Source organism: Ovis canadensis, chromosome 7 (genome assembly GCF_042477335.2).
Source record: "Ovis canadensis isolate MfBH-ARS-UI-01 breed Bighorn chromosome 7, ARS-UI_OviCan_v2, whole genome shotgun sequence".
Classification (NCBI taxonomy): Eukaryota; Metazoa; Chordata; class Mammalia; order Artiodactyla; family Bovidae; genus Ovis; species Ovis canadensis.
The window spans coordinates 79,034,471-79,061,150 of NC_091251.1; the positions used below are offsets into that span (position 1 = coordinate 79,034,471).

The 26,680-nt window shown below is 39.4% G+C and overlaps 1 protein-coding gene across 3 annotated transcripts in view; it reads left to right on the top strand.

The window, feature by feature from the left end:
* The window catches only part of PELI2 (pellino E3 ubiquitin protein ligase family member 2), a 189,112-nt gene that overhangs the window by 148,498 nt on the left and 13,934 nt on the right, over positions 1-26,680 (top strand). Inside the window, exons 3-5 of one of the 3 annotated variants that reach the window (XM_069596692.1) lie at positions 15,507-15,608; positions 22,370-22,567; positions 24,085-24,273. In XM_069596692.1, coding sequence (XP_069452793.1) covers positions 15,507-15,608; positions 22,370-22,567; positions 24,085-24,273 — 489 coding nt within the window. The remainder of the gene's footprint in view (positions 1-15,506; positions 15,609-22,369; positions 22,568-24,084; positions 24,274-26,680) is intronic. The other 2 variants (XM_069596694.1, XM_069596693.1) reach the window with 2 other exon arrangements.

Here is a 26,680-nt window from a genome sequence, read left to right on the forward strand (position 1 = left end):
AATAACTTAGTCTACCTGATGCGAAGAACAGACTCATTTTAAAAGACCCTGATGCTGGGAAAGATTGAGGGCAGGAGGAGAAGGGGACAACAGAAGATGAAATGGTTGGATGGTATCACTGACTCAATGGACATGAGTTTGAGTGACCTCTGGGAGTTGGTGATGGACAGGGAGGCCTGGCATGCTGTGGTTCATGGGGTTGCAGAGTCAGACACGACTGAGCAACTGAACTGAAAAGGACGCATAGAGAAAAAACTTTGTAATTTTGGATTAGGCAAAGATTTCTTAGACCAAACTAGATTTGTAAAAGAACAAATTGATAAAAATTGAGAACTTCTGCTCTTTGAAAGAAATTGTTCATAAAATGAAAAGGATACACCAGACAGAAAAATTTGCAAATCATACTTATGATAAAGGATTTGTATTCAGAATATATAGAGTTACAGAATTCAATATTAAGAAAATAACCTAATTTTTTAATAGGCAAAAGATTGAACATTTTACCAAAAAAGATAAAATATAGATGGCAAATTAGCACATGAAAAGATTCTCAGTGTCATTACTCATTAGAGAAATGCAAATTAAAACCACAATGAGATACCACTTTGCACTCATAAGGACGAATGAAATGAAAAGATGACAATACCAAGGGTTGGCAGAATGTGGAACAATTCCTTGCTGATGGGAACACAAAATGGACAACCAATCTGGAAAACAGTTTGGCAGATTATTTAAAAGTTTAACAACACCTACCATATGTCCAGCTATTTCACTTCTAGCTATTTGACCAAGAGAAGTGAAAGGATATGTTTATACAAACACTTGGACATAAATATTCATAACACCTTTATTTGCAATAGCCAGAAACTAGTAACCTGATATCCATCAACAGATGAATGGATGAACAAAATCATAGTATATTCCTATAAGAGAATACTGTTCAGCAAAGAAGTAATGAACTGTTGATACATGCAACAACACGGATCAATCTAAAAAGAATAATGCTAAATAAAAGAAGGCAGATTTAAAAAATAGTACATAATGTAAGATTTCAGTTCTATAAAATGATAGAAAATCCAATCTAATGTCTATAGTGGTAGAAAACCAATCCTTGGCTGCCTGGGCGTGAGGAAGTGGCTGGAAGGGAAAGATGGATTGCAGAGGTGCATGGTGAGGAAGTTTCGGTAGGTTGTTGATAGGTGCATAATTTTGATGATGATGATGGTTTTATGATGTGGAGAAATGACTCATTGGAAAAGACCCTGAGGCTGGGAAAGACTGAAAACAGTAGGATAAGGGGGACAACAGATGACAAGATGGTTGAATGGCATCACTGACTCAGTGGATGTAAGTTTGAGCAAGCTCTGGGAGATGGTGAAGGACAGGGAAGGCTGGTGTGCTGCAGTCCATGGAGTCGCAAAGAGTTGGACACGATTGAGCAACTGAACAACAAAACGTGTCAAAACATCGATTTGTGCGTTTATTTATCATGGCTGAGCTGGATCTCTGTTGTGGCACCTGAGCTCCTCACTGGGATGGGTGGGCTTTCTATAGTTGCAGCATGGGGGCTTCTCTAGTTGTGGAGCCCAGGCTCTAGAATGTGCGGGCTCAGTCATTGCAGTGTGCCAAGTTCTCTGGGTGTGGCACACAGGCTCTCTAGCAGTGGCGAATGGGCATTCCCCACAGCATGTGGAATCTTAGTTTCTTGACCAGGGATCAAACTTGGATCCCCTGCATTGGAAGGCAGATTCTCCACCACTGGACCACCAGGGAAGTCCCTGTACATTTTAAATAGATGGAATTTACTGTCTTAATTAGACCTTAGTAAAGAGTCAGACACGACTGAGCGACTGAACTGAACTGAAAGCTGTTTCTGTAATAAAAGGCAACAACAGTAATAAAGCAGAGTATAGATATATCTTGTATCTATCAATAAATGTAAATATTCTAAACTTACATATTAACAGAATTGGATCACATAGAAAAATGTGATCCAGTTATAGGCTGTATATAAAACACATCTAAAACAAAATTATTTAGATTAGAGGTAAGATTATGGAGCATATCAAAGAAGTGCAAACAGAATTGAAGTTGTCATCTTAATATTAAAAAGGATTGAATTTAGAGTTAAAAAATGTATTAATAATGAAAAGGGGTGCAACCCAATGAAAGCCTAAGAGTTATGATCATTATGTATCAAATAACAGAATCACTTTCTCTAAACAAAATGTGCAGAAAATACAAGGAAAAAAACATTTTGCATGGTATGCATGTATTGTGACTTATATGTGCTAAAAATGGAAAACTTATCTTTACAACCACTTACTACTGTTCAAATAAGTGTTCAAGTAATATTTTCAATCATTAGTACAATCATAAATGTACTAAAAAATGGAAAATTGTTCACTTTATTTGGGATTGAGGAAAGCCTTACTAATTATGAGGTGAAAGTCTGGAAACCATTAAAAAATTATTGATGTATCACTTGATAAACTTCTATAAAGCATGTTGTTCAGTTAGTCACTTAGATGTGTCTGACTCTTTGTGACCCCATGGGGTGTGGCCTGCTAGGCTCCTCTGTCCATGGAATTATACAGGCAAGAATACTGAAATGGGTTGCCATTTCCTTCTCCAGAGATCTTCCCAGCCCAGGGATTGAACCCGGGTCTCCTGCATTGCAGGTAGATTCTTTACAGTCTGAGCCCCTAGGGAAGTTCATTAAAGTCAGAATCCAATTGAGTGGGGTAACTGGCAACTCTTATCACAGACAGTGGGGGTAATAATGTAAAGAGTACCTATAAATCAAAAAGAAAAAGACCAATAACCCAAAATAATGGACAGAAGATATAAACAGTTCATAGTAAAGAAAAAGAGATGACTTTTAAGCACTTTAAAACATGTTTAGCTTCAGTAATGATAATAGAAATGCTTAAAGGCCACTTTTCACATATCATATAATACAGACCATGACACTTAAACTCTCTGTGTTGGTGAAGGTGGGGAAAATATGCTCCCAAATACATCTGATGAGAATTTAAATTGGTATAACTTCTAGGCAAAGTAGTTTGACAGTAACTGTCAATATTAAAAGTGCACATTTGATCCAGCAATTTTCTCTAGGAATTTATCTTTTAGATATATTTCCCTGTATGCAAATTGAATGCATGGATCTTCATTGCAACATTGCTTGCAAAATAGAAAAATGTTTCAATGAACTTTAAAAATTGATAAATCGGGCTACATCTGCACATCAAAAAGAATGATGTAGCACTAATAGCCAGGTGATACAGATCATTGTACGAGTTGTATTGTTAGGTGAGAGAAGCAGGGTACAGAACACTGTGGACAGTGTGCTGTCATTTCTGACATCTATGCTGTGTTAGCATAGACATAGATTTTCCCTAGAAGGATACACAGGAAACTAGTACTAGAGGTGCTCTCTCTGGAGGGCTGCATCGGAAGGAGCATATTGTTCCCTGGTAACATTTGGTACTCTGCATACATATTAGCTTTGGGGCTTCCCAGGTAGCGCTAGTGGTAAAGAAACCAGCTGCCAGTGCAGGAGCCATAAGAGATATGGGTTCGATCTCTGGGTTGGGAAGATCCGCTGGAGGGAGAGCACGGCAACTCACTCCAGTATTCTTGCCTGGAGAATCCCATGGACAGAGGAGCCTGGTAGGCTATAGTCCATGGGGTCACAAAGAGTCGAACACGACTGAAGCAGCTTAACACACACACACACATATTAGGCAACGATATGTAACAAGATTCTTTGCCTTCCAAAACAATCAGGAATCTGGAGGACCCTATATAATTAAGTATTAAATGACCTGATAGAGATTATGAATGTTTTAGTCATAAAAATAGCTGACTAGAATAATAATTATTATTTATTGGGAACTAGATTCTGTGCCCTTTAAAAACATCATTCGAGGTTTTCCAACAACTCTTCAATGCAGATATTGTACTTTACAGGTTAAGAAATAGATTCAGAATATGGCCCAAGGACACATAGATAACAGAGGCTCTTCTAAGAAATTCAGTTGATTGAGGCTTGAGGAGGAACATCCAAAGCATGTATGAATGGCTTGCGTGGGGGCAGGTATACATGTTAGATACATATATGTTTCCTTGTACTTCAGTCATTGTCTTACTCAAAGTTTTGTGTAATAGGATCGCAACCTACATCATTCCAGCAGGCTGAACATCTTGAAAATACCAGCTGCCAAGATAAATGTTGTCTTTTGAGAGTAAATATTTTCATATTTCTACATAACTGTGATGTGGCCTTATTCAACTGGTTTTATTCTGTGAAGAAAATGAGATTCTTCAGCAGATGGACAAATTTTAAGGCCAAATTTTCAAGGCCAGGCCTTAAAAATAAAATCCCAAGTAAAATGAAGGAAAAAATTGAACTCCCCCCCCAACTTTTCATTTTTTTTAATGTCTTTTAAATGAGAGCTTTTGCTTTTTTCACTATAGATAATCAATAGAGTTTTTATTTTGAGGCAAGGATAAATTTTAGTCTTTTTATTCTTCAGTACTCAAGGGATCATTTTGACAACTGATAAACTGGCCTACATATTAAAATAATTTTATGGTAGGTCTTTGGATATCTTAGTATAAAATCAATTTATGTCATATTCAATTTATAGCACTGAGAAGTTTGCCTGCTTATGGCAACAAATTAGACCTTGCATTTACTGGTGGCTCCCTGTAACACATAGTTTATGGTAGATACCTGTGTATCTTTGGAAACAAGATATACTTTGTTTTACCCAGTAAATGCATCATTTATGAAAAGTATATAAATGGAATTATTGGACAATGAATTTCACTTTTTCAGCCTAGTCGTTTTACAGTTATTTATAATTCATATTTATTAGAGTTCATTCTTTCAATTAGCTTTGTCTCCTGTGACAGGTAGCTCTTATGTATGCAGATACTTAAATATTCAGATAAGTAAATTAGGTGTTGCAATAGACAAATTCACACCCATCTTTTAACGCATTGTCCATTGACTGACTAAATATGTCTCCATAAAGTTTACCACCTCCTGTTATGAGAGACGGCGGTTAGATTTCTCTCTTCTAGTTTTAAGGTGTACAACAAAGAGGTATCTCATTGGTGTTTTCATTTTCACTGAAATACATGGCATTTAAAATACATTGTATCTTCATCTTCCTATATCCCTTCTTGCTCACATGTAACGTTCCAGAGAAAACAAACTGCTGTTCTGGTGAATGTATTTGTTAGAAGTCAGTTTCTCTGTCTCCTACCAGATGGGTGCGACCCCCACCCCCTCCATCCTTCTCCAGGGACCACAGTAGTCGTCACTACCTAGGTAGTCAGCGGCTCTGACATCTGCTGTGTGGGCCTTGAGATGGGGGAAGCTCCAGAGTTCTGCCTTGCGCTATCAGGACTGTACCCCTCCCTCGTCCTCTCCTGCTTCGCGGCCGCTGCCATACAGCCAGTGTGGGGTGATGTCTTTGAAAAGTCTGCCTTTTCAAAGTCACCGTTAGAAACAGACCGTCACTGATGGTGACTAGTGCACACCTGTGATTGGTAATGTAACCTGTTCATGTGTCTAGATGTGTGTCCTCTGTGGGAAAATGGCACATCATCACTATTTTCCAAAAGACAGGAGAAAGAATAATGGAAACAGGGGACTGCACATTAGGATAGCCTTATAGGTTTATACAGGCTCGGATCTGAACCTGTCCCTCGTTCAGCACTTGGTGGTAAACCAGGAAGATATAAAAGTCGCTAAAGCATCTTTGCCCTGAGATAGCTCTAACCTTCCTGGACCCAGGGCCAGCACTTGTAAGATGACAAAACTGAGGCACAGAGCATTTAAGTAACCTGCCTAGGGTCCCACAGCCGGTCATCAGTGAAGTAGGAAAGCCTCCTGATCTGTACTTTTAGCCATGCAGTATTCTGCCTGAATCGAAGACTGATTCAAAAAGACAGGAGTTCCTGCCCTCAAGGAGGTTTTCTTTCCATCAGTGTAAGCGGTGTACAAGTTCCTGGGAACAGATCGCTACAAGGCACATCAACGTGTTCCTGCCCAGCTCTCCAACAGGTCATCTCCTGTGATTGGTCCCGTGACCAAATCCAGCTTCAGTGTAATTAGGAGTGACTCCAAGTTAGAAACACGTTTCCGCTCAGACATCCTCTCTGGCATCTGTGTTTGCTGGATTGATTTGACCGCGTCTGCCCCAGCCCTGTGCATGCACTAGGTTCTCTGCCAGGGTTTGTGGAATAGCTCAGTGAGCCAATCCCAGCCAATGGGCGTGGGTGTGGCCCACTGCCAAGTTCAACGCCATTGCCTCTAACAACTAGGCTTATCATTTTGATTGATTGATTTTATGAAACACTGTTGATTTTGATGAAATCCAAGTAGGCATTTTGTGACTTTCTAATTGTAGCCGTGGTTTGGGCACTCATTTGAAATATGGCTCCTTGAAAAGATAGAACATTTTAAAGAGTGTATTTATGCAGAAATAAATTATGAATTCCCTTTAGCCACCTCCTCTCTTTAGAAATAGTACTCATGCATATTTTATACGTAAATTGACAAGGATGGCAGAGATCTCATCTTCCCCGCAGCAATCTGAACCAGACTGATTGACGATTTATTGCCTAATTATACTTGTCAGCTTGACATAAAAGTCATTAGTTCTGGAAAAACATGTTTTTCAAACCAGGATTATCTCTAATTAATACAGTCAATAGCTAGCACTTATTTAAAGCTAAGCTAAACAGAACAGTAATCTCTAAAGCTTGTGTTACGGACCACAGGAAAGTGATGGCTCCGAGTACAGGTTTGTATTTGAGGAGACAGTGCCATGCTGTTCATCATTCCCTCTGCTTTGAATACAGTGCTGTGAATGCTGCTGACATTGACCCATTCTGTTGATAAATTATAAAGGTAATAACAGATGGCTTCTGTGAAATGGTTACAGTGGGTGAGTGACAAAAGTAGGATCTAGATCTGGGGCCCAGAGATCTGGGGCTTTTTCCTCAACATCCGAATCCACTGGCCACTGATCTCTGCAGTGTCCACAGATGGTCTTATTGTCCTTTCCTAAAGATTCCCTAGAGAAGGGAATGGCTACCCACTCCACTGTTCTTGCCTGGAAAATCCCATGGACAGAGGAGCCTGATGGGCTACGGTCCATGGGGTTGGGTTGCAAAGAGTCGGACATGACTAAGCGACTAACGCGCTCACTTTTCAAAGTACATGTAAACTTGGAAGCTCAGCAGGATAAACCAAGTAGTCATATTGAGACAGCCATCTGGCGTAAATATTCCCTTTTGCCCCATGTTCAGGCATGTGCTGGATTATCAGTGGATGTTGCAATGAGGCAAAGCAATGCCAGAGACCTATAGGGCAGCTACACTGTGCCATATGTGCTGGTACCCTCTAGTACCCACCCCCCGCCTATACTGCCCCAGCATTGCACAGTGGACACGATGCTCTGGGTAGTAAAGTCATTCATCAGTTATTTCCAATATGCTACAGAGCTCACAGCAGACTCATTCATCTGCTCATAAATGTGAGCTTTTCTGCTCTAAATATCAGAAGGTGTTTTTGAACAAAGAAGGTTACATTCATTGGCCCAGTTCAGCGCTACCCCATAACAGATTCCATTATTAAGTTTTTCCATGTCAATTAAAATGTTGTTTCTATAGCAGTCCACCCTATCACAGAAGGTTTGTGTTTATAACCAGAATGGCTGAGAAAGGTCAATGTAGTCATTTCCCATTTTATCAGCTCCTTTCTGCAATATTAGTTTTGCATAGTTATGTATTTGAATTGTACAATGGGCTGAAATATTAATGTACAAATTAGAATGAACAGTTAAAGTAGCTTAAAATAAACTTGCCTAAAACATGGCTCAATCTACTGTGCCTTATTAAAGAGTGCTGAGTCGTGGACATCGTCTAGAAGGCTGCAGAGAACACAAGCTCTTGTTACGTTTCTTGGTGGGACCCAAAAGACGAACGGGTCTCTGGCTCCATGAGTAGACTGTTCAGGACATTTTTAGGCTCGTCCCCATCTGATGGGTTGTTAGAGCATCTCTAACTTCTTTGCGAGATGTTTCCCTAGAAACTGAAAGACAGGGTGTGGTGAACAGCATCACAGAATGTCACCAAGTTCGGACACATGGTGCAGACCTCTTCAGAGCAGCTCTATGAAAACTTGAGATTTATCTGGAAAAGGTTCCTTTAATGCCTAAGCCACACCTGGTGTCTGGTCCTCTACTTTGGCAGGCAAAAACAACACTAATTCTATCTGTTCACAAGAAGAGAAACTATAGAGGCTGCTGCTGCTTTTGAAAACACACTCATTGGATTTAGTCTGATGCTGTGTGGCAAAAGAGCAGTAATCAGTTCTGTAGTAGTCGGCATCCTGGACGTCTCGACAAGGGGGATTGTCGAACCCTTGGGTCGTTTGGTTCTGAGATACAGCAATAGAAGTATGCTGTGGATTTGAAGAAAGAGAATTTCATTTCACTGGAAACCCAGATTCACACACACACATACACACAAATCACATCACATCCCCTTGAATAAGGCTGACTCTGGTTGAGTAAAACATGCCCCATTGTGTACATAATACGTGTGATTTGCCAGAGTTGGACATCATAACTTCCACAGTGACACCCGCAGATGTCTGGGTGATGGTGTTGTGTGCAGTGTGACTCTCACTTTCTTTTAACCTGATAACTGAAGATTATCACAGTAAAAATATATATTTGTTATAGCCACAAACAACCTCTTAATACGCATTCAGGAGCCTTTGAAGGTGCCATCAGAAACACAACCCCTGTTCTCTGTAAAGGCACTGTGCTTATCTATACCTGCCCCATGCCCTGGGACACAAAAATCACCTTGATGCCTTATGTGATAAGTCACGTAAGACGGAAAAGATGCTCTTGTCCCAGCAGGCCATGAAAACGGATTGGCTCAGCTGTCATTAGTTGTATAGCTAACTACCGCAACGCTTGGTGGCTTAGCGAAAACCATTTGATTTTGTTCCTAATTTTGTGGGTCAGGAATTTAGGAAGGGCTCCTGTGAGCAGTGTCTGATCGAGGCAAGTGCTGGGACAACTGGTACTAGAGGGTCCATTTCTAGGGTGGTTCCTTCACTCACATGTCTGGGTCTTGCTTCTCCATGGCCTCTCTCCCATCATGTGGCGTTTCAGTCTCCAGGACTCTCCTTGTAGCTTGGACTTCCTCTAGTGTGGTGCCCTCCGGGGAGTTAGGTGTCTTCTATGGTGGCTTAGAATGCCAAGAGCAAGTGTTAGAGGGCAGCAAGGGGAAGCTACCAGCCTCCAGGTGTCATCTGTCATTTCTGCTGCTTTTCATTGGTCAAGTAAGTTACTACGGGCGGCCCAGATTCAAGGGAAAATGGATTAGATTATACCACCAATCTCCAAAGCAGAAAGTTGTGGGCTATAAAGGAGCTGGTTGTGAAACTCCTTTGGGGAATAAATCAGTTTTGTAATTACTGGTTGCCCAACAGCTACTTTGTATTTGAGGAGAAAAAGTGAAATGCTGCACACTGTTTGTTCTGCTTTGTATGTGATCTGTGCCTTCATGCAGTAGAATCAGTGAGCTTGCCTTTGACTCAGGGTTACATTTTAAGTATGAGGGCAATTTGTTATTGTTTAGTCGCTAAGCCATGTCCGACTCTTTGTGACCCTGTGGACTATAGCCTGCCAGGCTCCTCTGTCCATGGGATTTCCCAGGCAAGAGCACTGAAGTGGGTTGCCGTTTCCTTCTCCAGTGACAGTAATAATATGGACAGCGGTGGCAAGAGAGGGCTGAGAGGTGACATAAAAGACTTTTATTTTTTTATTATTTATTAGTTGCGTCGAGTCTTAGGTGCAATGCACAGGATCTTTCATTGTGGTACAGGGACTCTTGTGGCACGTGGGCTTAGTTGTTCCACAGCACATGGGATCTTAGTTCCCTAGCCAGAGATCAAAACTGCATTCCCTACATTGGCAAGGCAGATTCTTAACCACTGAACCACTAGGGAAGTCCCAACATGAAGGTTTTAAGCATGATTGGTTGGAATATGGTTACTCTATTGACTGAATTAGGAAACCCAGGAGGAGACAAAGTTTGGGCTAAACAATATAATGATGCTTTACACTACAAGTAACAAAATACCCAACCAAAAGCACCCTAAAGCCCTTCATTTTTCTCACAGCGGTAGTCTGGGGCAGATACGTTTCAGATTTGGCTCAGCTCAAAGATATCAAGGCTCAGCTTGCTTCTCTGAGTCTTTTGGACTTCCTTTCATGTTGAGTAATGGCCATCTCAGCTCCAGCCATCCCTTAATCATTGTTCATTTCTTCTATTATCAGAAAAAGGAAAGAATTCTCTCCTGATGTCTCCCAACCCAGGAACTCCACACCAAATTTCTCATAAGTCCCATTGGTCAGGATTGGGTCACCTTTCCATGTGCTAGCTTTAGAGGAGACTGGAAGAGCTGGTCTTTTCATTTTCAGGCTTTTTTGTGAGCAGCCAGCTCAGCTAGCAGGGTGAAAGGCATTAGGTAGGTAACCAACAATGTCTGCCTCCATGATGAATATCATTTTCTCTCCCTACACAGTTGATAAAGTCTCACTTGGAAGCTTTATAAGGCTTGAATTAAATGGGCTAAATTGTAATTCTAATAAATTAGTATTTTCTAGAAACCAGTTAGTTTCTCTTTGGGCTTTCTCCCTTTTACTTTGTGATTGAACACCAGTCCCACTGCTTCTTATTAAAGATTAGATTATTTCCCTTATACTTTAAAAAATTTGAAGCTTTTTAGCTTTCATGAATACATGAGTCCATCTCGTCAGGCATCTTGTAGAACTGCCTTTCTGATATTATTACATATTACAGTTGTGTCCGACTCTTCGTGACCCCATGGACTGCAACACACCAGGCCTCCCTGTCCATCACCAACTCCCGGAGTCTACTCAAACTCATCTCCATTGAATTGGTGATACCATGCAACCATCTCATCCTCTGTCGTCCCCTTCTCCTCCTGCCCTCAATCCTTCCCAGCATCAGGGTCTTTTCCAATGAGTCAGCTCTTCACATCAGGTGGCCAAAGTATTGGAGTTTCGGTTTCAACATCAGTCCTTCCAGTGAACACCCAGGACTGATCTCCTTTAGGATGGACTGGTTGGATCTCCTTGCAGTCCACGGACTCTCAAGAGTCTTCTCCAACACCACTTATCTTTATAAGTGCCTTATAAAGGCTTGTATATGGGGCTTCCCTGGTAGCTCAGTCAGTAAAGAAACTGCCTGCAGTGCAGGAGACCTGGCTTCAATCCCCGGGTCAGGAAGATCCCCAGGAGAAGGAAATGGCAACCCACTCCAGTATTCTTGCCTGGAGAACCCCATGGACGGAGGAGCCTGGCGGGCTACAGTCTTTGGGGTTGCAAGAGTCAGACATGACTTAGTGACTAAACCCCCATATATGTGTATAGCGGCTTATAAGAGGAAGACAGTCCTGTAGACATTGTGAACCTTGGTATTTTTTTGTTTTTGTTTTTTTTTAACTTTTTTGTAAAGTCTGGAGGCTTGGAGGACTCTGTCATTTAGTTGGGGTTGAACCAGGAAAACCAACTGTAGCTGTTGCCTGGAAGTCAGTGGATAACTCAGCTGAGCCAAGCCTGAGACACTAGTAGAGCAAACCCAAGAAGTAAAGGTCTTCAGCTGGGAAGAGAGTTCTGACTCAGGAAGGACCATGGTTTGGGCATCTGAGCAGTGTATAGCTTCCTAAGCTGGATAAAGTTGGAATCCTTTATTCTCTGAATCTGTAATTGTCTAATCTTTAATTGTCAAATTGTGGTATTTTTTAACCTGAAAAAATTCTCACATAATAAATTTGAGCTAAGAATGTCAGTGTTAATACTTTTGCTGAAAACTGAAGTCGCTCAGTCGTGTCCGACTCTTTGCGATCCCATGGACTGTAGCCTACCAGGCTCCTCAGTCCATGGAATTTTCCAGGCAAGAGTACTGGAGTGGGTTGTCATTTCCTTCTCCAGGGGATCCTCCCAACCCAGGGATCGAACCCAGGTCTCCTGCACTGCAGGCAGACGCTTTACCGTCAGTGAAAGGTAAAGGAGAGGTGAAGACCCGAGGAAAGACACTGCAAGTGCCATCTTGAATCTGTAGCAGTTCGTTCACTCATCTGGCCTTCCTTGAATGCCTCCCATGCTCACAGTGCTGGGGGTGGAGACCACAGGCCACCAGACCTGTCTTTGAGGCACTGATAGTAACCTGACACAGTGCCAGCCACCTTGCTTCCCCATCACAATAGAAAAGTGAATATGGCAGATCAGTATTGTCTGCCAGGCAGGTTGGTTAGGCTGGTTCCCCTTACCATTTTAAAGATCTTGGTCTCTGTATTTGAATGAGTGTAGTGAAATCACTTTATATTACAGTAACTGTGTTTGTACTGAATTCTGTTGAGTGCCAAGAGAAGGCCAGCCTTACCTACTCTCCTTTCTGATATTTCAAAAATAGATCTCAAAGCAATTCGGTGTCTTGGGGAAATGTTTATTTCCAAATTACCTAAAATGATTGATTCAAGTCAGTGAATCTGTAACTTTCTAGAAACTGTCTTTCTGAGAGCCATGTCTTAAAATTACTGCTGAGAAAATGATACTTTTCTAACCCCAGAAAAGTTTAATGCCTCATATGCAGAGAGAAAGCAAAAACTAATGCCAGGTTTATTAAACTCCTCTCTTGCCTTCCCTTAAACCCCCAAGTCTGGCCCAACTCTAGACTTAAATACACAGACCAAATCATGTGAGCCCTGATTCACGACATCAAAGGCAAGTGGACGCTCTCCATTATTTCTGGGGGGCCCACTGGTGGCCAGAGGTGGCCTGGGTTTTGACTGCCCCCTTTTGCTCCAAACCTCAGTCCTGGCTTAAATCTCCAACTTATTTCTCCAGGACTTAAGTCCTGGCTAACATCTCCATGCTGCTCCCCACTATAGGTGCAGCCTATTGGGTGGGACTCTTTGCAGGAAAGGCCTCCCCTCCCCACTTATCACTCACAGAAGGAGACCCCTGCCAGACAGGAAGTGATTTAGGTAGGTCACAGGGATCTGAAGTTCCTCAGCCATCTCCTCCACAGTGGGGAGTTCATCACCTTCTGGGACTTGTTCTCCTTGTAGGATCCCTTTTCCCACTTCTCCATCTTCCCTAAATCCAGAGACTTCCAAAACGTAGCTCTTGTTTAAAACTTTCTTAATTAAATAGTCTCAGAAAATGTGTTTTCCTATGCTCAAAGCATTCACCTTTCCTAAGACTGGTGATCCACATTGATGGCCACATTTGGAAAACTGGAGGAAGTCTGAAATTGTAGTTTGTCTTTAAATGGACTCATCATTCAAGGTGTCCTGTTTCAGCATTTAAAGCCTCGGGATCCCCTCGGGCAGGGGCTGGTCCAAATCTTTGGTTCCCCTGGTTTTGGTCTGTTTCCAGGAGTGGCACTGGGCTCAAGCTCCCTATAAATAGCCTTATTCTCTCTTATGATAGTCTGGGTCGCAAGAGTAGTTTCAGAATAAAACACTCTAGAAGAACTGGGCCCAGAAGCAACTTAGGGCCTGTAAAATGCCTATTTCCAGGACTTCCCAGAATAGCCCAGAAGCTGCACTAAGTCATGGGGTGAGCACAGCAGGTCTTTCTGGGCATTGATTTCCCAGCAAACCTGTAAGAAATGTTTAAATGTTAAAACTATAGCATGTTAAGGAATAGAATACAAACTTCAGACCGATTTCAAGGTAAGATGTTTCAAGCATGAGACGCTTCACTTCCAGGCTACTCGTACAAAAACGTCCAACTTTTTAAAAGGCGTTCTGTTCCGGCATTTGTAAACTCCTTCTTTTGCAGATAATTTGCAAACTACAGTTATTTTGTGTAGCATATGTGCCAAAAAAGTTGAGTTGATGTACTTATAAATGGAAAACTTAAATGTAATAGATACTTTTTAAGGAATCCTAAAATAAGTTATAATAAGTGTATAAATAATCACTCCCTGGTTATCAGTTTTGTAACTCTAAGCTTAGTAAAATATTTTAAGTGGGTTTTTTCAATTAACTATAAACATCCACTTATCTTAATTGGAAATAGTTCTTTATTAATTTGATTTTGAAAAAATGTCACATATCAATAACCACTGATTTCATGTGACTTTGAGCAATGAAAATTTAGGATTTATTACTGGAGTTGAGTAATCTAAAAAGTATTTTTTTAGATCCCTAATAATATTAAATGTATAAATTATTATTTCTAATACTTGCATTATCTTCATGACGCATGTACAACAAAACATCAATGATGACGTTCTTGAGGGCAGCTGATTAAATAACCATGAGGTTAACCAGGCTAACTTCAAAGCTGATTTGTAATCTTATACTATGTATTACTATAAGCAATTGTATTAGTTAAATGTAAATGTTCAGAGTATATTTTCATTAATGTGCTCTATATATGTCTAGCTACTTCCAAATGTTTAGTCTTTCTTGGCCTTCATACAGTGATCATTCAATAAATGTTTATTAGATAGGCTTATTAAAGTTTTATTTATTATATTTAATGTAAAACATTAGAAATGAAGATAAATTAGGTTAAAGTGGAATGGACAGTGTAATTGAAATAATCTGGAGTAGAATTTAAATAAACTTCTTTTGTTAATTTGGAAATTTAAAACTATGTGACCACAGCTTAAGATATAGTAAAATATATCATTATGGAGGAAAAAAGAACAATATTGTATTATTGGTTTCTAGATTCACTAAACCAAAGACTATTATGTTTAGTCTAGTCTAAAAATAGAGGTGATGAAACTTAGATGAAACTAAGCTAAGTTAGATGAAACTAACAGCTACGTTTTTTATTAACTCAAAAACTATCTGGATTAAGCAACTGCTTATACAAGATTTAGGTAAGATGTAGATCAGAGTATAATTATCATTGGCTAAAATAGTACATTATTATATGGAAGTTTTAATAGAATATTTACTTTTTTCCAGCAATTGTTTTACTCTCATTATAATCCCTATCATGTAGGAAAAATACCATTACAAAATGTTATTGAGTTACCTGTTTCATTGTGAAATAAATTAAGAAATTTTAAATCATGTTAGTCTGAAAAATTCTATTACTGAGTTAAGGTGACATGGAGAAAGTGTGTGTTTTTCTAGGGCTATGATTAAATCAGGGCTTGGAAACTAGTAAATTTACTTTGACTTAAGTAAAATATTGTTCCTATTAGGGATGAATATTTGGTAAATCCAGTCTTGTCAATGTGGACTCTTCTGTAATTCAGGGCATAGCAGGATCAGGCTCTGGTCTTTAGGAAACCACTAGCTTGTGCTGGGTTTTGCTGATAGAGTGATGTCTCTTAAACTCTAAGCAGAATTGTGATAAGTTGTTGAAATTTTAATGAATTTTTATATATTTTTCTTTCACTATCAGGCTATCAGCTGCAAAGGTCAACACAGTATATCGTACACTCTGTCAAGAAATCAGACTGTGGTGGTTGAGTACACACATGATAAAGATACGGATATGTTTCAGGTAACATCTTTCTTTTTTCACGGAAATTTTTACCACATTTTTCCTTCGATCCTTCATTTTGAAACATAGAACTCCTGGCACAGTAGTGTTTGGTGATGTCCAAGGGGAAAAGGTGAAGATAATATTAAAATTATTCCTGTTTGGTTTTCAAAAGACTAAGAAAACAGTTCTAAAATTGCAAAAAGAAATTATAAAGACTACATTCTCAGATCTCAGTGCAATAAAGAGAGACTCTAAAAACAAGAACAGAGACTTTTAGAACCAGCTGTATTGAATTATAGCCAATTAACAATGTTGTGATAGTTTCATGTGAACAGCAAAGGGACTCATTCATACATATACATATACATATACATGGGCTTCCCTGGTGGCTCAGATGGTAAAGAATCCACCTGCAATGCAGGAAACCTGGGTTTGATTCCTGGGTTGGGAAGATCCCCTGGAGGAGGGCATGGCAACCCACTCCAGTATTCTTTCCTGGAGAATCCCCATGGACAGAGGAGCCTGGCGGGCTACAGTCCATGGGGTTGCAAAGAGTCAGACACAGTTGAGCAACTAAGCACATTTGTATATATATACATCTTTTCTCCCCCAAATTCCCCTCCCATCCAGGCTGCCTCATAACATTGAAGACAGTTCCCTGTGCTATACAGTGGGTCCTTGTTGGTTATCCATTTTAAATAGAGCAGTGTGTACATGTTGATCCCAAACTCTGTTAACTATCCATTCCCCTCCCGTCCTTCCCCCTAAGTAACCATAAGTTTGTTCTTTAAGTCTTATTTGTAAACAAGTTCATTTGTATCTTTTTTTTAGATTCCACATATAACCAATATCATATGGTATTTTTATTTCTCTGCCTGGCTTACTTCACTCAGTATGACAATCTCTAGGTCCATCCATGTTGCTGCAAATGGCATTATTTCATTCTTCTTAATGGCTGAGCAATATTCCATTATATATATGTACTACATCTTCTTTATCTAATTCTTTGTTGCTAGACATTTAAGTTCCTTCCATATCTGTTGTAATCAGTGCTGCAGTGAACATTGGGGTGCATGTATCCTTTCAGACCATGCTTTCCTCTAGATATACACCCAGGAGTGGGACTGCAGGGTCATATAGTAGCTCTGTTTTCAGTTTTTTAAGGAACTCCCATACTCTTCTCCATAGTGGTGGTATAATTTGCATTCCCACCAACAATATTGGCGGTTTCCCTTTTCTCCTTGCCCTCTCCAGCATTTATTGTTCATGGATTTTTTGATGATAGCTATTTTGACTGGCATGAGATATCTCAGGGTAGATAAATGATTTATATTTACCTAATAATTAGCAATGTTGAACATCTTTTCATGTGCCTCTTGGCCATCTGTATGACTTCTTTGGAGACATGTCTATTTAGGTCCTCTGCCTGCTTTTTGAGTGGATTGTTTGTTGATTCCTACTAAAGCACATCATTGCTTTGTCACCAAAAGAGCAAATGTCAGCATCTTCATATTATTATAAAACCAATTTTGGCTTCAAGGACCTGCGCCATTGAAAAGGTCTTGAAGACCCTCAGAGGTTCATGGACCAACTGAGAAATACCGAATTTTACTATACTAACCTTTTAATTTCATAACTGAGAAATTTGTGTCTTTGAAAAGAAAGAACTTAACCTTAATTGGGCAAAAATGGCATTGGTGGCAGAACCCAGATTTAAGTCTTCTCAGTTCTCCAGTCTCTACGTAATACCTACTCAACTGCTTTAAACAAGGCATGGTAATTCAGCAAAAAATTATAGATTTATTAAGAAAACATAACTCGTTTCTTTTTACTGAAATTATCTCATACCTTTTGCAGACTAACTGGACATACTGGAGATTAATGTCAGATTAACCTGAGTAGAATTAAGCAGCTCTTAGAAGGCCCTAAAAAAATCAAGCTTATTTTTAATTTTTTCCTCCTTTTATGTGTCTAAATTCTACCATTGAAAGAAATCACTGAGCAAAAGCACTGCAGCATTCATATTTCTCGAGTATGGACCTTGTTGCTGAGGGCTGTTGATTTTAGCCACTACCCATTGAAATGATTTGTAGGTTAACTGAGCATTTAAAAGCAGAACATCAGAATGAATCAAGAAAGGGCCTTTTGCTGCATTTCCAATAGTGGAATCAGATAATAGGCTTAGAAGTCAGAAATATTATTGCCTGAAAAAGTCAAACCTAGATCTAAATTTAAGAAATTAGTTAAGACTGATAAAATATGTTATACAGAATAAGATCTTAGTCATTATTTTCTAGAATAAGGGTAAGGGTAAGTCAAGGGAACAAGAAATGAGCATAGGTATTGAGAAAGTAGAATATTAAGAAGAATACAGTTTAGAAAAGGAATCAAAGGCAGTGATGAAGTGTCTCACAGAGCCCCTGAAAGGGAAAGCAGTGATGCCATATTCATTCTGATCATGGCGATAAGGAAACTGACCAGGTCCTGAAACCAGTGTTAACGGTCATTTCCCACTCTGGTTTCTAAGTTTCATATGCTTCACACCTAAGTGCTGCAAGGCCTTGTGTTTTGATGGGGTTTTTTGTTTTTTAGTTGGTTTATAGTGGTTCTAGATGGTCATATTTCATTAGCATCTATGTAGTTGAAAAAAATGTTGGACTGTTTTAAAATTATTTCCTAAAACGTTGTACATGTGTGTGCATGTTTGTGTATGTGGCTCACCAGGTTCAAGCTGTCATAACCTTCCATTGATGAGTTTTATTTCTTGAGCACCTACTGTGTGTCAGATCCTCATCTAGTCACTGGAGGTAGACAGCTAAGGCTCCCCTCTCCTGGAACCTACATTCTGGAGTAGAAAAACAGACACAGAGAAGCAAGCAGTACAGCGGAGCCAAGGCCCCACAGCAGAGTGGAGGAGGAGGAAAGTGGTGTGAGATGAACTCAGAGAGGTAGGCAGAGGCCAAGAAGGTAAGGGGCTTTTAGGCCAAGTAAAGAGTTTGGGTTTTATTTTAGAAGTTTTGGGGAAACTGTTGGAGGATTTTTTAACAAGGAAGAGATAAAATTCTACTTCCATTTGGTTAAGATATCTCCAAGGACTGTCCAGAGAAGAATGTAGGAGGCAAGTGTGAAAACAGGGAGAAAGATTGGAGGCTGAGGTGATGCAAACCAACAACGAGCTGATGGCAGCTAGAGCTAGGGTGGGGAAATGTGGGAGGACTGGTGATGTGTTTGGAGGAAGAGTTGATAGAATTTACACGAGGTTAAACGTGAGTGTGGAGAAATTGAAGAATCAAGGGTGGCTCATGGGTATTGATTTTTAGCTTGAGCAAACTGGGTGCCAGTCACTGACATGGGGAATCTGGGCTTGAAGAGGATCCAGGTTCTGCTGGAAACATGTCATATTTGAGATGCTTATTAGACATCCACATGGAGATCATATGTGCTAGTCTGAAGCAAAGAGAGATACCAGGACTTTGGGGCTAGTAAATGGAATTTGATGAGATAACCTGGGGAGAGAACAGAAAGAGAAAGGGGCTCTTTACCAGCTAGCCTGGAAGGGTTTCATCAACTTAATACTAGGTACAGATGTACCAGGACATGCTGAGTGTAAGTCCTGGAAACGTCAGCAAGCAGGGTTTCAGTGGAGCCAGGCTTGCTGAGAGCATGATGATGGAGAGGCTCAGGAGTGGGTTACAGGATGAGGAAGGAAACAGAGGTAGTAACTAGTGACAAGTTTTTCAGGAAGTATTACCAGTAGAATGAATCAGAAATGGAGCTCTAGTTTGAGAACTGCTTTCCAACGAAGGAAAGCATTTTTAAAGATGAGAGACTAGTCTAGAACAGTGATATTCAGGCTGCTTAGCCAAGCAGCAAAACGTCCAGGATGAGGTGAGTGAGGAAGTTGAGAAGGAATGCATTTGGGAACTTGTAATAGCGGTTTGACATTCCTGAGACATCGAAGCAGATGATCATTTTTCTAATACTGATTTTTGTTATATTTTGAAAAGATATTAAGCGACAGCTTGAAATTTTAAAAGCAAACCAAAAAAACTAGTCCTTTGCCTCACAGTCCCTATAATTTGAGAAGCTCCAGAATGTTTGATGGCTGACTGGATAGGAGCAGCAATAGCTCATCCTAGTAATAGAAGGGAAGTGACAAAATAAGGTTAACAGATGCAGGGGCACAGGTAGGACTGATTTGTTTAGAGAAGATGAAGGAGGCCCTTTCAGGTGTTTCTATACCATTCTACCCATACTGACTTTGACAACCAGGCAAACGCAAACTTTTCTCATATGCATACACAATTGAAAGTGCCATATGATTCTGTGTGTGTCTGGCAGTCAGCAGCAGGGAGAAAAATTCTCCCTGTGCCTACTATATGAATATCAGATGGAATTCAAATACATCATGGCTGGTCCACATGACTAACCTTAAAATAATGTAGAATTGATCCAACAGTCAGAGAAAGGACAGGCTCCAAGTCTTCCACATTGGGTGAGTTTTCATTAGGAAAGTGGCCTCGTCCCCCCACCTCTGGCAACATGAGGTTTGTGTCCTAAAGTAGAGAAACATACTAACACTCTATAAGTTAGATTTAAGTGGAAGGAAACTGATAAACAAATATTAAATGACCACTTAGGTAAGTATCCCGACTTGCAATAATTGATCCTAGCAGTATGTTCCAGTTGGAATAAAATGTCATGTTTTACAGGCAATTTCAGTTAATTCATCAAGACATTAATTTAATACATGGGGGGTGGCCTTTCTTGAAGAGAGTAATCTCTGTAGACAAGGAACAGTTGTGTGACATTTGCTGGAGTGTGGTTTTAGCTTTGAGCTTTTAACAGAGCGTGAGAAATCTTTGCCCTCTTCCACGGAGGTGACAGAAATTAGGTCATGGCCTGTGTCTTTGTGAGAGCTCAGGGGTTTGTGTGATGGCAGTTTTAGAACTTTTCACATTTTACTCCTGAGCTTCAGTGGAATAGAGGTTCAGGACCGATGTGTTCCTGAATTTGGCATAGTCTCCTGTGTACTTTCCCTATATTTGTTAAATATTTTGCAGTGTATCTGTTACTTTTCTAATTAAAAAAACTAAAGTGAAATTAAACAGCAAGACAAATGTTGTATAATATCACTTATATGTAAAATACAAAAAAAATTCAGAATTATAAAAACGGAAATTAGAATGGTAGTTACAGGGGGTGCAGAATTGGGAGATGCTGGTCAAATACTGCAGGCTTCCAGCTGTGAGATGGGTAAGTTCTGGGTATATAATATACAGCATGGTAATCATAGTTAATAATACTGTATTATATACTTGAAAGTAGCTAAGGAGGGTAGTTTAAAAAAAAAAGCCTGAAAAAATCAGAGCAGTCTGAATCAATAGAGCTTCTGAGTTACATATCCAGCTTTTCAGTGAACCTAGTAGAGGGAAGATTCTGCAGCTTTAGAAAGATGAATTGTAAAGTTTATAATCTAAATTTTATGTTGCACTTTGTAAAAAGGTGTATGTTTTCTAAACCTGAAATCCATATGTTTAGGATACATGCATCTATTTAAGTTTCAGTGAACCTGGTGGTTTAGTTTATTCCAGGAACATTTTAATAGGACAAGAAATTAAGCATGTTTAAAAAAATAATAAGAGAAAATAGATGTCTGTTGCCTCTTCTTCACAATGCTTATGCTTTAGGTAGAATTTTGAGATCAGGATAAAGATACCTAGGAAATTTAATTTGGGGGCCTTATATACATATGTACCTTGGAGCTCTGTGTGTTCCTTCCACTGACAGCTTCAGAATCAGCGGAGAGAACATTAATATCATGTTTAACAAGATATTGTTTACATATAAATTATTTTAAGACATATCTTTGGCATATATAACATTTATTACTGTTTCCTAGTTAGATAGTCATAGAACATCATTACACAGACAATTTAGTATTTTGTCATGAGGACTTCCTTACCTGTAACAAATATTTCCCAGGACACAGCAGTACCTGTCTTATTTGGATTTAGTGAATATGAAAAAGCTTTGTTGGAACTCTTAAGATCATGCTAATGAAATATATTCTTTCTGGCAGCATTTAAACTTACCAAGGAAGTAAGCCAATAAAATATTATTGTCATCTTTTTACACTTTGCCAGGATAATTCTTTAAAAATTCAAAATTGAACTGTTATGACCGGCGTTTTTAAACCTTTCATATGACTGTATCTCAAGCTTTGGGCTGACTTGTATAGCGTTTCACACCATTCTTACTCACACTGAGGGAGGGAAATAGGCGCTGGGTCTCTTAAGTCTGGGGTAGGGCTCTGCACTGTGCCATGAGTCACAGGTGGATTCACTTAGCGTAAAAAACCAGGCCCTGGAGTCTGGAGCCTGGCAAGAATAGGGCAAATAGGGCTTTAGTTTCCTGGCTGCCTTTAAAATCTTGGGTTTTTTTTTTTTTTTCACTTGGAAATACAAGAGGGGAAAAAGGAATGATTTTCTATGACAGTAATAGATTATGTTTCTACCTGATCATACACCTGTTTGGGGTGAGATGTATTTTCTTCCAGAATAGAAAATGGAGCTTTTTTCTTAACATTTAAAATCTGGTGGTTGGTTACCATAACATCTCCCTTAAACAAGAGAAGGAACAGACTTGAGATTTTTTATTCTAACCTTCCTAGTAGAGATAATGAATATTAAAGGATCCTGAACACTTATTTCATGTAATGAATATGGTGACATAGTTTTGGATATGAGTGGATCATGAGTATAATTTGATTTATTTAGGTGGGCAGATCAACAGAAAGCCCTATCGACTTCGTCGTTACAGACACAATTTCTGGCAGTCAGAACAATGATGAAGCGCAGATTACACAGAGCACCATATCTAGGTTTGCCTGCAGGATAGTCTGTGACAGGAACGAACCTTACACAGCACGAATATTTGCAGCTGGATTCGACTCTTCCAAAAACATATTTCTTGGAGTAAGTACTATTAATCAGTACATTGTTTCTAGAAAAACACCCATTATCATCACATATGTAACATTTAATTGTGGCCAGAATATTTGCCTTACAAAATGCTTCTGGTTTTAGATTTTGAAATTTTTGTTTTTGTGAAAAACTTACTAAAAATCTGAAAATATGGCAAATATAACAAGTAATGACCATTAACTATAAAATGTAGAGTGACTTCTTAAAAGTATGTATATTACCACATATAATGTATTTATGGTAGATTTAAGGGGATTTATTTCAGAAAGAAAAACAAATGATCAGATCTAGATAATTGGGGTTCAAAAAAAATGTTCGTTTATTCATTCAAAAATTTGTTAGTGTTTACTTTGTTCCATATTGGGAGTTACAGACGTGATATCACAAAGAACAAAACTAAAACAAGACTAAAAATATCTCTCTTCATAGACTGTCCATGTAAATAAAAAACCCACAGTTGTAGTGAATATCTAGGTTTAATATAGTCCCTTTTTGAATCAAGGTATTTTTTCAGGGGAGAAAAAGCTCTTTTAAATGGTAATAAAAAAGGGTCATCCCATATTACAAGAAATGCCCAGGAAGGCCAGCTGCAAGATTGGTTGATCCAGTGTAATGTCAGGGGAGCCAGATTTATTCCATCTTGCCCTCTGGTCACACCGCTTTCCTCAGACGAGGTCCTGGTGTGGGTGAGATGGCTCCTGTACTTCCACACCCTCCCCGCAGCATGACAACTTGCTGAAGAAGGGCCGTATTTCTTCCTGGTCTCTTTAAAGAGCAAAGAAATCTTTACAGGAAGCTTCCCAGAAGACTCGCTCAGGTCTCATTGGTCAGAACTCAGTCACATGCCCACCCCTAAACCAGTCATAAGTGGCTTACCTTAATCAGATTTACCCGAGTCCTGTGAACAGTAGCTGGCTCTGTCCCCAAGAAAGAATGGCCGGGTGTCCAGTCTTCCATTATTTCCAGTTGCTTGCACCTTCCACCTTTGATGATGTAAACACTGATCCTTATGAAAACAAAACATAGTGGCCACAGCCTGTTGGCCTGATGTATTTTGAAATTTTGTTGAATGAAAAATTTTCACTTCCTTCTAGTACTTACATGATAATGAGTTCATACAAAACATTATTAGATAGTAGGATGAAAGCACTGCACAAATAGAATTGAAGAATACGTACTGGATTCCTGAAATCACCTGGGGTTGGTGGGGTTGTGGGGGTGGGAGGAATGTGGTTTGAAAAAGAATCTCTGAGGTAGAGGCCCAGACATCAGATTTTCTTTTGTAAAAGCCCAAGATAAATATCTGTCTCCAGTGATAAATCATTCATCCATTCTTACACTTCTTTCATTTTCTCAGACTAATTGCGTATTTTATCCTTCTGATTATTAGCTTTAAACAGAGAATGAAAATTGCTCACTTTCCTCCTCTCTGCCCTTACCCAATATTTTGGAGAGATTCTATAACCTTTTTGTGTTGAACATCATCTTTTCTGTGGGATGCTTTCCAGGAAAAGGCAGCGAAGTGGAAAAACCCCGACGGCCACATGGATGGGCTCACGACCAATGGTGTCCTGGTGATGCATCCGAGAGGTGGCTTCACTGAGGAGTCCCAGCCCGGGGTCTGGCGTGAGATCTCCGTCTGTGGAGACGTGTATACCTTGAGGGAGACCAGGTCTGCTCAGCAAAGGGGAAAGCTGGTAAGTGGACTTCACACAAAAAAAATGCATGAAACTACAAACACATAAGTTGAACACTGTCATTTTTCTCCCCTGAAATTCAAAATCTTTGTCTAGGTCTTAGGGTTATGTTCCATTGACCCAGGAGAATCGGAATTTTCTCTGAAAATAAGAAGGAAATGGCCTTATTCACTGTCATGATTAAGCTTTTCCAATAGTGGAAGAAAATTACCTTTTGTTCCTAACAACATTAAAAGCATAATTCTATCTCTATACTTCACCATAGACTTCACCATAGAATTCTGTTTAAATTCACTTTAAGAAAAATGAACTTATTTTTAGTGTAAAACTTCACTAATTTGGAAAAATCCTGAGCAGTCTAAAACTAATTAGTGAAAATTATGAATTACAGAATTATTTACTAGGCTTTCTGCAGACAAAAAAGATAATTAAGTTAGCTTTTTTTTTCTTGTTCATAAGAAATTATAGTTCCTTATATAGTTCAAAGTCATAGTTACTGTTTCAATTGAAATAGTTCATATAGTACATTGACTTGGCATGTTAATATTTTTTCTCTAAATATTACTGCTTATCCTAAAGCTGTTGTTGGGTTTTTAACCCTTTCTTCTATGGAGAATCATTTTAATACCTTAAATAGTAAGTTTGGGGTTTCTCATACTGCCATGGCTGTGTGGCACAGCACTAAAAGTTTCTTAGTAAATTTTCTACTCCAGTACTTTTAATTAATTGTTGGGTAGAAACTAGAGCAAGAGAGAACAAGTGTTTTCTTTCAAACTACCTGGGAAATAATAATATAAATAATAGAGGATGTGATCTAGTTCACAGAGAAAGATGATATTTTTTAGATAGAAAAAAAGAAGATGGGGGATTTTACAAAGCTGGTTTGCTATTCTCTACTGGATGTGTGTTTTTAGGGGATAGTTATTTTTATTACTTGCTTACACCATTATTCAGCTGCAGGTATGGCTTCTGCCTTTTGTGATAAAATCCCAATCTTGGAGCATTATGACTAAAAATGAATAACACTTTCTATGAAAGCTAAACAAATTCAATAAACTTTGCTGAAATATGTTTCAAGAGACTGTAAATAGGAAAGAGGATGTAAAATCTGTTTTTCAAAAAAAGTTTTGATCATAGGATAATTCTACACAAAACTGGGTTAGGATGGTCAAATGAGTTATTGATCATTATAACAGCAACAGTAAGCAGTGTATGTTTGCTGAGTGCAGACACTGCATTAAATGAGCTAATGTCTCAGAAATGTTAATCTGCACACCAGCCTTGTCAGGGAAGTGGAATTATCCCCGTTTTATGGATGAGGAAGGTGTAGCGTACAGAGGTTGAATATTGCCCAGTCACAGAGTTAGAAGGTGGCAGCAAATGGGATTTTAAATCAAGGAGGGCCTGAGTTTAAGTTTGAACTCCTGGCTTCTACTCAGTACCATCTTGTAGAGAATCACACTTGGTTGGCACCACCCTGGGCAGATAGAAAGCATACACTGGTGTCCAGGAGGGCACATCACAGGATAAGTTTCTTGCCAATTCTCATTCATGTATTTTGTTCAAAGATAGAAAGAGCATGTAAAAATAATGACTAAGAGGGAAAGCATGCTGCTGTTTGAGCAGTTACTGCATATTAATAGTTCTGAAGTCAAGCCATAGTTCCAGGTCCTGATCTACCACTTAGCTCTACAGTTGTGAAGTGGTGACTTGACCTCTTTATACTTGGCCTCATATCCATGTAACTGGAATAATACCGGTACATACCCTTTAGAATCACTATGAGAACTGAGTAAGAATGGAGCAGTGCTGTTTATACCCAGTCCTTAATTGGTTGCCATGACTAAGCAGGAGCTAAGAGCTGGGAATCTGATAATGACCAGGATGCCCCGGGCTCTGCCCTCAAATTGTGGAGTCTGGAAAATATTACAGGTGAGGCCACAAATCATTAGCATATTTTGTGATCAGCACAGTCATAAGAAAGTACTGGAAGGCACAGGAGTCTCTCAGAGGGACACCTATCCTAGACATAGGAGTCAAGAATATGTGGAAAATAAGAGACCATAGACTCAAAAGTTACATTATTTACCAAGAACTGCCGTGCAGGAAGAAAAAAGGTTGTTCAACCTGGCTGAGGGGGTTGAGACAAGATGATAGAGTAGAAGAATATGAGCTCACCTCTTTGTATGAAAAGTGAAAATCACAATGAACTGTTAAACAGTCATCAACAACAAAAACAACCCACCAGAACCTACCACAAAAGATATCCTACATCCAGTAAAAAGGGAAGAAGCCCCAGTGGAGTGGTAGTGGTAGAAGGGGCACAGTAGTAATAAAATCAAATCCAATACCCACTGGGTAGATGTCCCACAAACTAGAAAATAATTATATTGCACAGGTTCTCCCA